General features: G+C 43.1%; 1 protein-coding gene across 4 annotated transcripts in view; it reads left to right on the top strand.

The window, feature by feature from the left end:
- Nucleotides 1–12,831, top strand: part of LOC125104624 (collagen alpha-4(VI) chain-like) — a 127,574-nt gene extending 114,743 nt beyond the window's left edge. For all 4 annotated transcript variants that reach the window (XM_047737261.1, XM_047737271.1, XM_047737253.1 and 1 more), the window contains exons 34-38: nucleotides 2,394–2,484; nucleotides 3,768–4,451; nucleotides 5,488–5,584; nucleotides 6,085–6,314; nucleotides 12,160–12,831. In XM_047737261.1, coding sequence (XP_047593217.1) covers nucleotides 2,394–2,484; nucleotides 3,768–4,451; nucleotides 5,488–5,584; nucleotides 6,085–6,314; nucleotides 12,160–12,335 — 1,278 coding nt within the window. In that variant the 3' untranslated portion in view covers nucleotides 12,336–12,831. The remainder of the gene's footprint in view (nucleotides 1–2,393; nucleotides 2,485–3,767; nucleotides 4,452–5,487; nucleotides 5,585–6,084; nucleotides 6,315–12,159) is intronic.
- The last annotated feature ends 2,000 nt before the right edge of the window (nucleotides 12,832–14,831 follow it).

Below are 14,831 nucleotides of genomic sequence, written 5' to 3'. Positions count from 1 at the left end.
AGGGGCCAGGCCAAGTAATCTGCTCTGTTTTGCTCTTGGTAGCTTTTGTTCCCTGAACGCTTTCTGTACAGCTTTGGGGGACGAGGATGATAATGGTGGCCACCTGGTCTCTGGCCCCAGTGGAACCAAGAGCTTGGGGTCCCACTCTTCAATGTGCCCTCAAAGAAAAGGAGTCAGTGACTCCCATCTCCCTGGCCTCCAGCCGCACTCTGCTTACCCAGTCTGTGACAGAGCAGACTGGGTAATTTCTATCTCTGTTGCAAGGCACCTGTGCCAGATTCATGTCCAGATTCCTGCAGTGCACTCCTGTGCCACTCCTCCCAGAGGAAGAAGGAGGGGGTCTCCCCAGATCTGCCACTTGTGGGATCTCTGTTCAAAGAACAGTGGCCTGACTGTGCATCAGATCACAGTTTATGGCAACCCTGAGCTGAGAGCCCACTCCTTGGCTCTGTCTCTGCAGCCGGCTTCCCCATCTGATACCTGGGAGCTCTGCCACACTCAGACACCCCTGGTTTTTTGTGATTCCGCAGGTCCTGAAACCTCACTGTCCCCACAAGTGCTCCACCCCCTGCTTAGCCACTGGAGCGACCTCCCTCCACAGAGCAGACTTGTAAAAGTTCCAATTTTGTACTCTGCCACTCTGTCACTTGCCAGGAGCTGGGCCCTGCCCCTGTGGTCTATCTTTCCATCTATCCCCTCAGATTCTCTTCTCTGCCTGTCCTACCTTTCAGAAAGTAGTCGATTTTCTGTTCCTAGAATTGCTGCTATTCTTTTCTTCGATCTCCTGTTGAGTTTGTAGGTATTCAGAATGGTTTGATAACTAGCTGAATTCCTGGGACAAGATGAAATTTAGGTTCCTGCTCCTCCACCATCTTGCTCCTCTCTCCAAAAGTTCAACTCTTTATATTTCTTTCTCCACATGGGTTTTTCTTTCATGTAATCTCACTCTGAGAGCTAAAGTTGAGGATATGCTGCAGTCCCAACCAGAAAGACTGAAGAGCTCCGTTAGGAGGACATGTTACAGAAAATTCTTTCCCAAAGTAGCCTTTGCCTGTCTTCTCTGCTTGAGGGTTAGCATGACAGCTTCATGTCCCTATAACCTTGATTCTAGAGGTGGGTCTACAACCTACTTGGCCACAGGGACTAAGGAAGAGGAATTGCCCTTCAGTGGTGCCCTGTCCTTCACATTTTGACAGAGAGCAGACAATGTGATGGACATGAATAACCTTAGATACCCCCTCATACCTGGACAGAAATAATCTGACAGTATTCCAAATTTCATCATGAGGTGTAGGGTCTGCAAATAATCTGCATCTGTCAGAGAAGGTTAACTGCAGAAACATTCATGTCCAAGTCTCAGTGGCTTAACATAATCAAGTATTCTTTCTTCATCTGTCACAAGGGAATGTGGGTCCTTGGATGTGGGTGTGGAACGGACAAGCGTTTTTTTCTATGCAGCCATTTCAGGACCTGGGCTTCTACCTGGCTTCTACCTTCATACAGAAGGGCCTCTAAATCTTTCTCTGAGTCCTTCATATTTGGCTGGCAGATGTGCACACACAGAGTATCATACATGATCTGGAAATAGGATCCCTCCACCCACATGGCATTGGCTAGATCCCATTCATGGTCCCAGTTAACTACAAGGACAATGGAAAATGTCATCTGTTGTGGCCCTAGGAAGAAGAGGGAATGGGTTTGTTGATTACCTAGTTGTTACATGAATTTGTTGGATTTATTGTTGTTATCATTGTTTGTTTTTAAGTTTTGATATCAGTTATTACATTAATCATAATTGGAAAGGTTGAAGGAAGGAGGTAAATAGATTTGCCATCCCTACAAAGCCTTCCCTGAGTCCTCCTCCCTCTTGCCTCCTGGCTTTGGTATGTACCAGCCCTGAACACCAGGAATATACTAGAGAGGCCTCCCTTATGGTATCTACCTCTTTCCATTCTAATGGTGTATGACCTATATGACCACCTCCTCAAAGGGTCTGCCTGTTTGTGTTTAAAGCTCCCACCATATTGCATCTTGCATACTGTGGATAATCACTAAACATTTATGGAATTTATAAATGATTGAATCTTCAATTCCCTGACCTTCATTCCAACACAACACAGCACAACACTGGTTGAGTTTTATACACATCGGGAGTCTGAAGACCCACATGTCCCCACAGCAATAGTAGTCTAATGTTCAGGTTAGAACTAGAGAACTAAATGACAATAAATAACTGTAATAGGTAATACCAAATTATTTATCTGTATATAAATACATGTATTCTCTAAAACTATCAAATGAATGTCTTTCTCATCTGAATTGGAAAAAGCATGAAAAACGTGACCTGAAATTTAATTCCACTACTGATAACCTTGTGTATGTGTTTGGATTAGATGGATGGAACCAACAGATTTCAGCTGTTCGTCTGGGAGACTGAGAGGCACCAGGACGTGGAACACATGGCCCACTGTACTCTCTGCTATGGTAAGCCCAGACAGCATTTCTGATCAGACTGATGTCTTTAGAGCAGGATGAATTCACTGGTGGCCACAGGCTAGATGCGCCCTACAGATGTATTTTCACTTGAATATGTGCAGAGTCTTAGAATCTGGGAATTCCTATGAAGTCCGGATTTCCAGTTTTTCTTAGGACTCATCTTGAGAATCACAGACACTGTATTCCTTTGTTGCCACAGTCAGCCTGAACTGAGTTGTACTTGACCTCTTTTGATGGGCAAATGTCTTGGAGGGCCCCACAGTCCCTTCTATCCCTGTAGTCTTATCCCTAGTCTGCTCTGCTTATTTATCTGTCCAGCCAGGCTCCTGTTGATGGCTGGGCTTGTGTTCCTCACTTAGTGGGCCCTTAGTGTGCAAGGCAGACCTCTGAACTAATTGTCCAGAATCTTGTGTGCTCAGCCTGGAACTGCCATTGGCCACCAGTGGAATATTGGCAAGTCATTTGATGTGTCTGTGTCTCTGGCTTCCATCACTATACCTGCACTCATATTCATCTGTGCCAGAGAGAACTTTGTACTGAAGCCCTATGCCTGCCCAAGTGCAAAGCACTCTCATCCACACCCCTGGCACCCGGGGCCAGAGGGAGTCCTATAGGTGAAACTGAAAGGGGATTTAATTGTTCCCTCTACTGGTCCACACTTAGACCTAACACTGCCGTGGGAGATTTGCCCTGAGAAGTTGGTCAAGTCAAATACAGTGACTGTTGTTTATAGTGTATGTTACAGTTGATGAGCTGGTTTCACACCCACCAAATCATTTGACACGTGGTCTCTCTGGGTCTTGGTTCCTTCTTCTATAGAAGGGTAAGCCTGGCTGGTATTTACTGAGTGCTTACTTGTATTAACTCATTTTTTATTTAAACCTTGCAGACAACCTCATAAGGTACATATTATTATCATCATTATATCCAACTGACAGATGAGGAAACAGGCATGGGGAAGGCTGAATAATTTGCCCAAGGTCACATACCCAATAGAAGAGCGAGGATCAATCATGCAGGTGTCTGTGAGCCCAGAGATTAGAAGGCCATGGCCTAGTGGTTAGAAACATTAAGGGTAGGGCTAGATTGTCTGAATTAATTGTTCTGAAAAAATGGGCATGATTATTTACATTGCCCATCAGCTCGCCTTGTTAACACAATGCAGGTCGCACTCAGCAGCATGTGCTCTTACCGAGAGTCTGGGAATGTGTCTGCGTGGAATGGAAAGGGATGCATGGTAACCCCAGCCTCTCCTGGCTCTTCCTCCCCAGACAAGTGCAGACCAGACCCAGAGTGTGAACAGAGTGTGCCAGGACCCCTCACAGGGGACATGGACATGGCATTCGTGGTAGACAGCTCCTATGGCGTTGGTGCTGATGTGTACCGCACTGCCCTGAGTCTAGTGGATGCTGTGCTCGATGACCTGGAGGTGGCAGCACAGCCCAGCATGTCCCCCCGTGGGGCGCGTGCCGCCCTGGTGATGCACACGACTCCAGACTTCTGGCCAGGTGCAGGGAACCCCCCTGTGCTGGAGGGCTTCCACCTAACCTCCTACCGCCAAAAGATACGGATGCAGAAGTACATCCGGGAGGCTTCCCGGCGCACTCTGCAGGGACCTCCCGCCCTGGGACACGCCCTGGAGTGGACGCTGGAGAAGGTGCTCCTGGCAGCGCCTCTGCCCAGGCCGGTGCGGGTCCTCTTCGCCGTCGTGGCCAGCGAGACCAGCAGCTGGGACCAGGAGAAGCTAAGGACTCTGTCTCTGAAGGCCAAGTGTGAGGGCATCACTCTGTTTGTGCTGGCCTTGGGCCCAGGCGTGAGTACCCAAGAGCTGGCCGAGCTGGAGGGTGTGGCCAGCCTCCCCACTGAGCAGCACCTGCTGCGTCTGGAGGGAATCTCAGACCAGGAAGTAGCTTATGCCCAGGGATTCACGAGGGCCTTCCTGAACATTCTAAAAAGTAAGCACTGTGGATGCCCTGGGTAGGGTTGGGAGAGGAACTTACTAGAGTCTGGTATTTGGGCAAGTAGGTGCCCACTGAACCTTCACCCTTGTGTCCTCTGGGGAGTCCCCAGAGAGCACCCCCAGCACATTTCCTGAAAACCCTGAGCTATCATTGCCTCCACACTATGTCAAGCCTAGTGCTGGTGTTTCTTATCTGGGCCCTCTCGTTTGTTGTGTGAGAGGCCTCAGATTTCCACTTTAACCTCTTGATTTTCTCTTTTACCAAAATGAGAATTACAGTCTCGTCCTTATTTGTGAAGTCTACATCCCAGTATATATGTGAATGGACTTTGAAAGCACCAGTGTTGTGCAAATACAAGGAATAATTTTTATTATTCCTATATCCAGGAATATGGATTACAGAATCCAGTGGCATATAACAGTGCTTCTCAAATTTTAATGTGCATGTGTATCTTTCAGGGATCTTGTTAAAATGTGGATTCTGATTCCTTACCTTTGTAGGAAGTGGAGGACAGAATTCTAATAGATGGCTGGTGGCTTAGTGACTCTGAGGGAGAAGCAGGCAGGAGGAATCACGTTCCCAGTCTGTTCCAATTTCATTTTACTTAATTTTTAAATGTTTTATTATGTTAGGTTTAATTTTATGTTTTAGTATACTCTTTTATGTTCTGATTTTATTTTATATTATTTATGTGATAGGATGAATTTCATGTTTTTATTTTGTTGGATTTTTATTTTCTTTGCCTTTATTTTGGTGTTTGTTCTGTGATTTATTTGAATTTATATATTTTTTTCATTTTATGTTAGTAGATTTTTTTGTTCTGTATGTTTTGTTTGATTTTTTTGTTTTTTATTTTATTTTATTGTATATTTCATTTTATTTTATTTTATGCTTTGTCCTCTTGTCTTAAATTTTGTCTTAATGGATAATATTTAGTTTTTATACATTATTTTACTGTATGTTTATTTTAAAGTTTTATATTATTTTGTGCTTGATTTGACTTGATTTAATTATTGTATTTTATTTTTAGATGGGATAAACCAATACCCATCCCCTGAGCTCATTGGAAAATGTGGAGGCCCAAACCGAGGGGACACTCTGCTGAAATCATTTAGATCTATCAGGAGGTAGGCTGAAGGCAGAACTGAGGTTATCCCACAGCTTTGTCCCCATGCAGGAGCCTCTTTCCCTAAAGAAAGGTCACAGGCAATGCCAAGTCCTTGACTTGACCCAAACCATTGGTCTAGGATGCTCCTTTATTTGACAACTTTGATCTGTTTTTTTTTAAAGTTATTATTTTTTAATGTTAAGAATAATATAGGACCAATATAACAAATTTAAAGGGCACATCAGTATATAAAAGCAAAGAAATAACAATTTCCCATTCTACTACATCCTCCCAGCCTTTAATCCCATGTCTCAGAGGCAAAATTAATAATGCCAACCATATTATTCTGATTTCTGTACAAACATCTCTGCAAACCTAAGAAACCAGCCAATCTCACACCGAAGTCATCAGGAAATGCTCAAACCTGAAGTTTCTTGAGCCCACTCATACCAGTTGGGGACTGAACCTCCCAGTTTTTGTGATTGTTTTGCAATTTGAGACAGAATTGTTTCTATGCAGGTTGCCCAAGCCCCAGTTTGGCAGATCTGGCTTTGCAGATGATCTGGAAGCACTTGAAGGGACAGATGTTTTGTTAAAGGAGAATAGAAAAGCCACAATGAAATCTGTAACTTGGCAAGAAGCACTTGATAGTCATGAAAAGAATGGATATGGTGCTGAAAGAAATGGACAAGAAAGGTCTACGAGACGAAAACAAACCGGCAAAGAAGGAAATTCAGGCACTGCCTATGGTAAAAACCAAACTATTTCTTGCTCCTTAGATTGTCTTCATTAAAAAAAAAAATCCTTTGCACAGTGTTAGAGTAAAAATTTTGGCTTTTTAGGTAGTTTCCTTTCAAATGCACAAAGTCATGTACGTAACTAAAGCCATTAATTTAAGAAAACGTATGAAGGCTGACTCTCATCTGACTGTAAAACTAGAACTGAACGGCAGTTATTTCAGGGAATATTATTATGGAGACAAACCCTGTAAAGTGTTTACTTCATGGCCCAGAAGCAATGATCTGTTGCAGAAGTGGCGAACGTACTCCTAACCTTGAAGGAAAGTAGAAGGTTCCTTCATCTCTGTATCAGTGGCTACATATAACCTGAACAAGTTTAAAGAATGTTTTAGAATCATGTTTGGAATGTTTTGGATCCATCTAAAACAATGGTAGCATTGATTCTGATTATGGCATGTGATCATGCAAATGCCATGTTACCTCTCACCTCTTAATGAGCAAACTAAGCAAAACAGTAAACACATCAGAAAGAGATGTGGTGGGAGGGAATTTGACCCTGAAGTTTTGAAAAGGCAGGGAAAAGATAGCTGAAAGAGGTATCTAGTGAGTGGTGGGGATCAGTCCTGCTTAGATTAAATGAGAGATAATTGCCCAGAACTTTTGAATGTGCCCAGATGGTTCTCCAGGGGCTCGGTTTTCTGATTGGTGAAGTGGGGATTATGTGAATACCTACCTCTTAGGATTATTTTAAGAATGAAACTGGATAATTTGTGTTTGCCATATAGAAGGATACAAATTAGCTGTTAAGACACCAATGATAGGTCCTCTTCTCTTCTTAGATTCCAAAGCAAACACATGTCCAAAGGGAAATAGCAAAACCAGACAGCTCAGGAATTGGCACTCTTGGCACGGACAGTTAAACATTAAGCATAGAGGAACTGATCTTGCTAGTTCTTGTATTTCCACTATATAATGTCCTCAGGTAATCTTACTAAGGCAGTGATTTTCAATCTTGGCTGTAAATTAGAATTGCTTGAGAATCTAAACATTCTCAATGCTCAGACCCCACCCCAGACACATTCAGTTAGAATCTCTGCATGTGGAACTTACCCAGTGAGTCCACTGAGCAACCAAGTGTGAGAACTACTGCTCTAAGTCACCCTGTCCCACAAATTCAAGGTGAAGGAGATGGAAGAGAGCTTACCGGTTATCTCATCCAGTCCTATTCACAGCCAAACACTGAGGCTGGAAGTAACCCCCAATTTCCCACAGTCAGTAACTTGGCTCTGGCCAGTTCCTCTCCTGTTGCCTTCCAAGGGCCCTCTAAACCTTCACAACTTCTTCAAGTTCCTTCTGCTATGTCTCTTTCTCTAGCAGATGCCCTTATTTTATTTTATATTTTTTGATTTCAAAAGAAATAAAGGTGGCCAGGTACAGCCTCCTGTGACCTCCTAGAGGGCTGGCTGCACACCCTCATTTCTAGCCCTCTTCAGAAAGAACAGCCAGCCCTTATCTTCAAGTGTGCTTCGAGCTGTCAAGAAGACCAAAGGGCCCCTTCAGACCTGACTTGAGCTCCTTGGGGCTTTACCCACTACCTTTCTCTTCAGACCTCTTCCTCTCCAGGCTTCAGAAACAGCATTCTTATCTTGGTCTTCCCACTTCTCACTTGTCCATTCTTGTGGGCTCCTCTTTCCAGGTCCATCCTCACAGGGGGATCCGGGTTTTATGGAATCTGATGTTGATACAGTGCTTACATATAAGCCAGTCTTTAAGAATAGGAAAAAAAGATATTAAAATTAAGGACAAAGTGAGTATTTCTTTAGAGGAAGCTTATGCAAATGAGGGGAACAGACGCTTAGGCTTTGTTAATTTCAGGCTCAACCCTCCATGCTTTCCCCCAGGGCCTGTGGTCAGCCCCCGAGCACTATGCACACACACACTGGGGTGAACTTTTCTGCCAGGACTTTGGCTTTCCCCTGTGACTGATGACTCCAAATCCATATCTTCTACCTTCACTCTTGAGCTGCAGACCAGTGTATTCACCTACCCTCCAGATTGGGCTGTGGCACATGTCCTCAGTTATCTCAAACAAACTCAGTTAAATGAGCTCCACTTGTCTTTACCATTCAAACCTTCTCCTCATCTATTCTTTTACTGGAATGCACCACCCTCAGCTCAGGAATGGAAAGCCAAAACCCAAACATGCTGGTCCTTCTCCTTTCCTGGCCTCCCCGCTCTAGCTGGCGACCACACCTTGGTGTGGTTCTCCTCAGCATCCCTCAAGTCCATCTCCCTTTCCTACATCTTTTTTCCAACACTTTGGCTTTCACTTCTAGGGTAATGGCGGAACTCTCTCTATCATCTCATTTCTTCCAGTTTGTCCTGTTTCCAACTGCTGTCTGGGCACCAAATTAATTTTTCTTGTTTGCCTGCACATGTGTGACTGCCATTTCTCTTCTTCTATAGTTCCCCATTGTTTAGAAGATAGCATCTCTCTGCCTGGGAAAGGCACACGGGTCCCTCAATCAGACCCTTGCCGTGGTCTTCTGGGGCCTCTCTGGCCACCACTACCCTGCAGATGCCTTGTGCAGTATTTGTGCCTTTATGCCCTGTTATTTATTTCCTGTTGCCATAGAGGTGCTCACCCTCACCTGCCCGTCTGCCTCCTCTCCATGGTGGCCACCTGGACTACCTCTACTCACCTTTCACTACTCAAGTTCACCTCCACTTAGAGTCTGTTCTGACCCCAGAGAGTGTTAAATTTTCATGGCCTCCTTTGTGCCCCTGTGTCTTCAGTCAAATTCTGCTGTAACACTGGCAATCTTTTATTGTACTTACTTGTGAAGAATTAAGTGAGTATCCTTTCTTTCACAGAACCAGGCTAATCTTGGCATATTTTCAATTCCAGTGATCTCTCCAAAGCACACAGATCTGTTTTTTGTTTTTTGTTTTTGTTTTTCTTCCATGACTACACTATAAGACATATATACCAGGAGAAACACCCATTCCTATCCAACACTCATCTTTCCTCCTTTTTTTCCTTCATTCCTTGATTTCATGGACCTCTTGAGTAACACTGCTGTAGAATCTTTCTAAGAAGGTAAAAGTTAATGTTCATGATAAAAATAATGCAAATATAAAATTGAGGGCTAACAATAATTGCTTGGGTGACATATATTGCCCAATGCCATACCCTACTGATAAGATAAAACTGAAGACTCAGAGGCTCGGAGTCTTAAAAAAATACCTCGGAGAGAAAGCATCAGGATTTACTCACCTATAGCTGTACTGACCACCCACTAGCCACATTGGCTATTTAAATTTAAATAAACAAATCAGTTCCTTAGTTGCAATAGCCACATTTTAAATTTTCAGTGGACATTAAGCATTTATTTTTATTTTACTTTTTAAAAGACTTTAAAAAAATTTAATTCAATTTCATTAACATATACTCTATTATTAGTTTTGGAGGTAGCATTTAGTGATTCATCAGTTGCATATAACACCCAGTGCTCCTTCCTTCAAGTGCCTTCCTTAATGCCCATTACCATCCCCCCACCTACCCTCTCCTCCAGCAACCCTCAGTTTGTTTCCTATAGTTAGGAGTCTCCTATGGTTTGTCTCCCTCTCTGTTTCATCTTATTTTTCCTTCCCTTCCCCTATGTTCATCTGTTTTGTTTCTTAAATTCCACATATGAGTGAAATAAAATGGTATTTTTCTTTCCCTACCTGACTTATTTTGCTTAGTGCAATACCCTCTAGTTCCATTCACATTGTTGTGAATGGCAAGATTTCATTCTTTTATATATATATATATATATATTCCACATCTTCCTTATCTATTCATCTGTCGATGTACATCTGGGCTCTTTCCTAGTTTGGCTATTGTGGATATTGCTGCTATAAACATTGGGATGCAGGTGCCTCTTTGAATCACTATGTTTGTATCCTTTGGATAAATACCTAGTAGTGTAATTGCTGGGTCATAGGGTAGCTCTATTTTTAACTTTTTGAGGAACTTCCATACTATTTTCCAGAGTGGCTGCACAGCTTGCATTTCCACCAATAGTGCAAGAGAGTTCCCCCTTCTCCATATCCTCATCATCATCTGTTGTTTCTGGTGTTGTTAATTCTAGCCATTCTGACAGGTGTGAAGTGATATCTCATTATAGTTTTGATTTGCATTTCCCTGATGATGAGTGATGTTGATCATCTTTTCATGTGTCTGTTGGTCAGCTGTATGTCTTATTTATTTATTTATTTATTTATTTATTTATTTGACAGACAGAGATCACAAGTAGGCAGAAAGGCAGGCAGAGAGAGAGGAGGAAGCAGGCTCCCCACTGAGCAGAGAGCCCGATGTGGGGCTTGATCCCAGGACCCTGAGATCATGACCTGAGCTGAAGGCAGAGGCTTTAACCCACTGAGCCACCCAGGCACCCCCAGCTGTATGTCTTCTTTGGAGAAATGTCTATTCATGTCTTCTGTCCATTTCTTACCTGGAATATTTATTTTTGGGGTATTGAGTTTGATAAGTTCTTTGTAGATTCCGGATACTAACACTTTATCAGATATGTCATTTGCAAATAAATATCTTCTTCCATTCTGTAGGTTGTCTTTTAGTTTTGTTGATTGTTTCCTTCACTGAGCAGAAGGTTTTTTATTTTGATGAAGTCCCAGTAGTTTATTTCTGCTTTATGAATGATCTATTTGAACAAGTCCTTGGCTGTCAGTTTAAATTAGTTTGTAATGGTAGAGGGTGCTGATTGCTGAGCCCCAGATCTGTTTATTGAATCTACAGAATACAGCCAAAAGTTCACCTTTGGACTATTTTCCTATTAACTCTGACAAGTTTTGGAGAAGCATTTACTCTGGTTTCTTCTCCTGGACAATTTCCATGAGCAGCTCTTTACCTCACTGAGAGTGTATCTCATTCCCTTGGGCCCAGCACATGTGGTCAACTCCTTCAAGAAAACTGGTCTGGGCTTGTTATAGCAATGGGAGGTGTCTTCCAAGGAACCAAATATGAATATTAGCCTCTCGCTTTCTGAGGACCTTATCATTTTTATTTGGACGTGCTTAGAAGGCCCAGGGGGACATCCTATCTGGAGGATACCATTATTCTATGCTATATGGCCGCTGACCTAAGACAAGTATTTTTCTGTGACATCAAGTGTATCCAAGGAAATCTGTTCTCCCTGGAAGATAGAAGTTACATACACAGGGAAATTAATGTCTGATGTAAAATTCAGGGCATCTCAGATTTTGTTCTGTTGTAACTTGTTAATTATAAATGCTATTTTTCATTTTTCAGGAACATCATGTTTTTCTTATAATAGATACATCTTAACTTCTTGGGCAAGTGTCAGGGTACTATAATAAGAAATACATGTAATAAGCTGGATATTTTGGTAGGTCACTAGAAGGCTGGATGGGTTTAGGATTAGTCAAGGGATTGATATGATTTGAAAAAAGAGGGAAATGAGCATAACAGGTAAGCGAGGAGTTCTTGGCATCAGAAAGCTTCATTCATTCATTTGTTCACTCATTTACACATTATCTCATGTAACTTCTGCATGGTGAGTACCGAGCAAAATAAGAGCTGTAACTGTATTGCACTTTTCACATATGTTCCATGGCCACCTTATGACAAACTTGTGATGTGGGTTTTTTCACTGCTTTTATGGTGAAGAAACTGGGGCTCAGAGAGAATAAGTTCAGGTAGGCTCAGGCTCACAGAGCCAGTCAGTGGTGAGGCTGGGATTCGTTCCCAGGCTCTGTCACCAAACCACCTTTCCTTTGCGGTCATGCTCCTGCAGGACATTCAGCTCTCCCTGCATTTGTTTTGCTGCAGATCCTTGTTCCATGGACCCAATGGCAGGGGAGTGCCAGGATTACATCCTGAAATGGTACTACAACAAGGAGAAGCAGTCCTGCCAACAGTTCTGGTATGGCAGCTGCGGGGGCAACGCTAACCGGTTCGAAACCCAGGGAGAGTGTGAGGCGCGGTGTGTCCCAACACTCCCCTAGGGCAGAACATCGTTCTGGCTGCTTCTGTTCTCATTGCCCATGAAAACAAGTTTACCTTTCCTGAGACAGCGCCACACAACACAGCAATTAAGTAGCTCAGTCTCTGATCTCATAGGTAGGATTCCTAACCCTCTGAATTTTTTCCCACCAGCGAGGACTTGGGCCAGATGATCTGGGACTTGAGAAGGACTGCATTCTAGTAGCTAAAAGAGTAACTGAAACTTTCCTGTGAGTTTGTAAGGGACCAAGAACTGAATGAAGAAGAAACTTAACTTGACCTGTAAACATTACTTCAAATTTTGTTTTCGGCTCTAGCAAAAGAAAACTCAGTGTGAGCAGTGAGTAGAACCTAATTCAGGAATGAGTTGAAACTTGAATTCTTGCTTATCACTAGAGAACAGGGAAGTGTTAGTCAAAGCGGGGTCTGGAGATTTTTCATGTGATATTTAATCCTTGTCACTCAAAGTAAAAATAAAGATATTTTGGTTAAACCACTTATGGGAAACCGTGTGTGATACCTGCTTATTGCGTTATATTCTGTGTTCTATTTTGTGACGTAGCTGTTGATAGGGAGGAAGCGGTGAGTTCGCCTGGGACCGATCCTTTGTCATCAATTACAATGACTCTTGTCCTTTTGAAAGCTGGTGACTCAACAACTAAAGCCGAGGTTGTCAATGCATTTATGAAGCGAAGGGTCTAGGTTCACCCCGGATGAAAATTTTTTCCATATAGATTGTGAGGAAATTGTGGTTTTGTGAGATCTTCCTCGGCTTCATGGCTCTATTCCCCAGGCCTCTGACTCTGGCCCAGGCTCAGGGCAGAAGTGGGCACTGCATGGAAATCTAGAGCTGCTGGATATTGAGAGTGTCTCATGTGGGGGCCTTTGGGGGATCATATACTAATCAGCTTGGGCTGCCATAGCAAAATACCACAGGCTGGGTGGCTTAAACATCGGAAACTTATTTCTCACAGTTCTGGAAGCCTAAGATACACTGGAAGTCTAAGATCAAGGTGTGGCCAATTTGGTTCCTCGTGAGAGCTTCCTTCCTGGGTTGAAGAAAGCTGCCTTCTTGCTCTGCCCTTAAATAGTCTTTCCTCTATGAAGAGAGAGAAGGAAGGAGGAAGGGAGGGAGAGAGAGAGAAAGAGAGAGGAGAAAAAGAGAGGGAGGAAGGATTTTCTAGTGTCTCTTCTTATAAGAATGCTAATTCCATAGATTAAGACCCTACCCTTATGACATCATTTAACCTTACTTACCTCTAAAGGCCGTATCTCCAAATACAGTCACCTTGAGGGTAGGGCTTCAGCATATGAATTTTGGGATGACACAAACATTCAGTGCATAACAGATCACAAGCAGCTGGTGGTTTCCCCCAGGGACCCGAAGTGGTGCTTACTCTCTGCCAAGTTCCTGGTTCGATAACAAAAGCTGTCATTTCTAGAACCCTATTTGTTCCTCCTCTCAGCCCAGTGACAAAGGAGATAGGATGGGAACCAGCTTTATATAAAACAATCATAGAAACATTAAAAATTTTATTCAATTTTCGTGGCAATTATTTTTATCTGATCACAAAAGGGTAACTATGTGTTCATGGTTGCAAATTTGCAAAACACAGAAATGCACATGGAAGAAATAAAGATCACTTAAAATCTTTACTCCCAAAGGTAATCATTTTGGTATAATCCAGGAATGACTGGAATACGATCTTTTTTTTTCCCCCCTTCCTTAACATACTACATTGTACCTGCTTTTGGCTAAAGCATGTTTGTGATGGGAACGGAATAACACATGCTCCATCTTGCTTGACAGAGCTGCTCATCGTTCATTTCTCTCTTTTAGGCATACCCTCAGCTGTGGTATGCAGGTAGGAGTTGAGCGTATCTATCCTGAGAAGGGTATGTAAATGGAGTTGTGATGTATTTTCCACTTCTTATTCCCACCCTGTCCTTCCCTAATCCAAAGGCAAAGATTCAATATAAGAGGAATGTTGGGAGGAGACATTCAGGTGTTGGTTGTTCTCATCCTTGGAATGCTTATGAGGCCCACTGGCAGATCTCCCCGCATTTATAAGATGGTGGTATAAGCCTTCCAGGGCGCTCTGCTGACCTTGGCAGAAAGTTTACTTGAAAAGCCAAGGTGGAGAGACAATTTGACCGAGGATTGGAAACCACGATAGTCTGCAGTTTACAAGGTGCTTTCCCACATTATTTCATCTATTTACCTACTCCATTGCTAAATCTTGGATGTTGGCATTGTTCTTTATTTTTCCTGTTGTTCTTCCCATTCGCAGAAAAGTGAAGTGTCTTGACCAGGCACTTGACAGGAAACTGGCTTTGAATTCCTTTTGATCCCAAGAGCAGGGCTCCTTGGGCTCTACTCCACTGTTCCAAAGCATTTGATGCCATCAGAGAATTCTGAAGGTCAGAGCTCTAGGTGTTAGGGGTGGTGGGAGAAGGAGGATGGACTGAAACAGAAGAGAGAAATTTCCTGCTTGATA

Source organism: Lutra lutra, chromosome 1 (assembly GCF_902655055.1).
Source record: "Lutra lutra chromosome 1, mLutLut1.2, whole genome shotgun sequence".
In the NCBI taxonomy this organism is placed as follows: Eukaryota; Metazoa; Chordata; class Mammalia; order Carnivora; family Mustelidae; genus Lutra; species Lutra lutra.
Note: the sequence above shows the minus strand (reverse complement) of the source record. Positions and strands in the feature narration are given on the sequence as shown.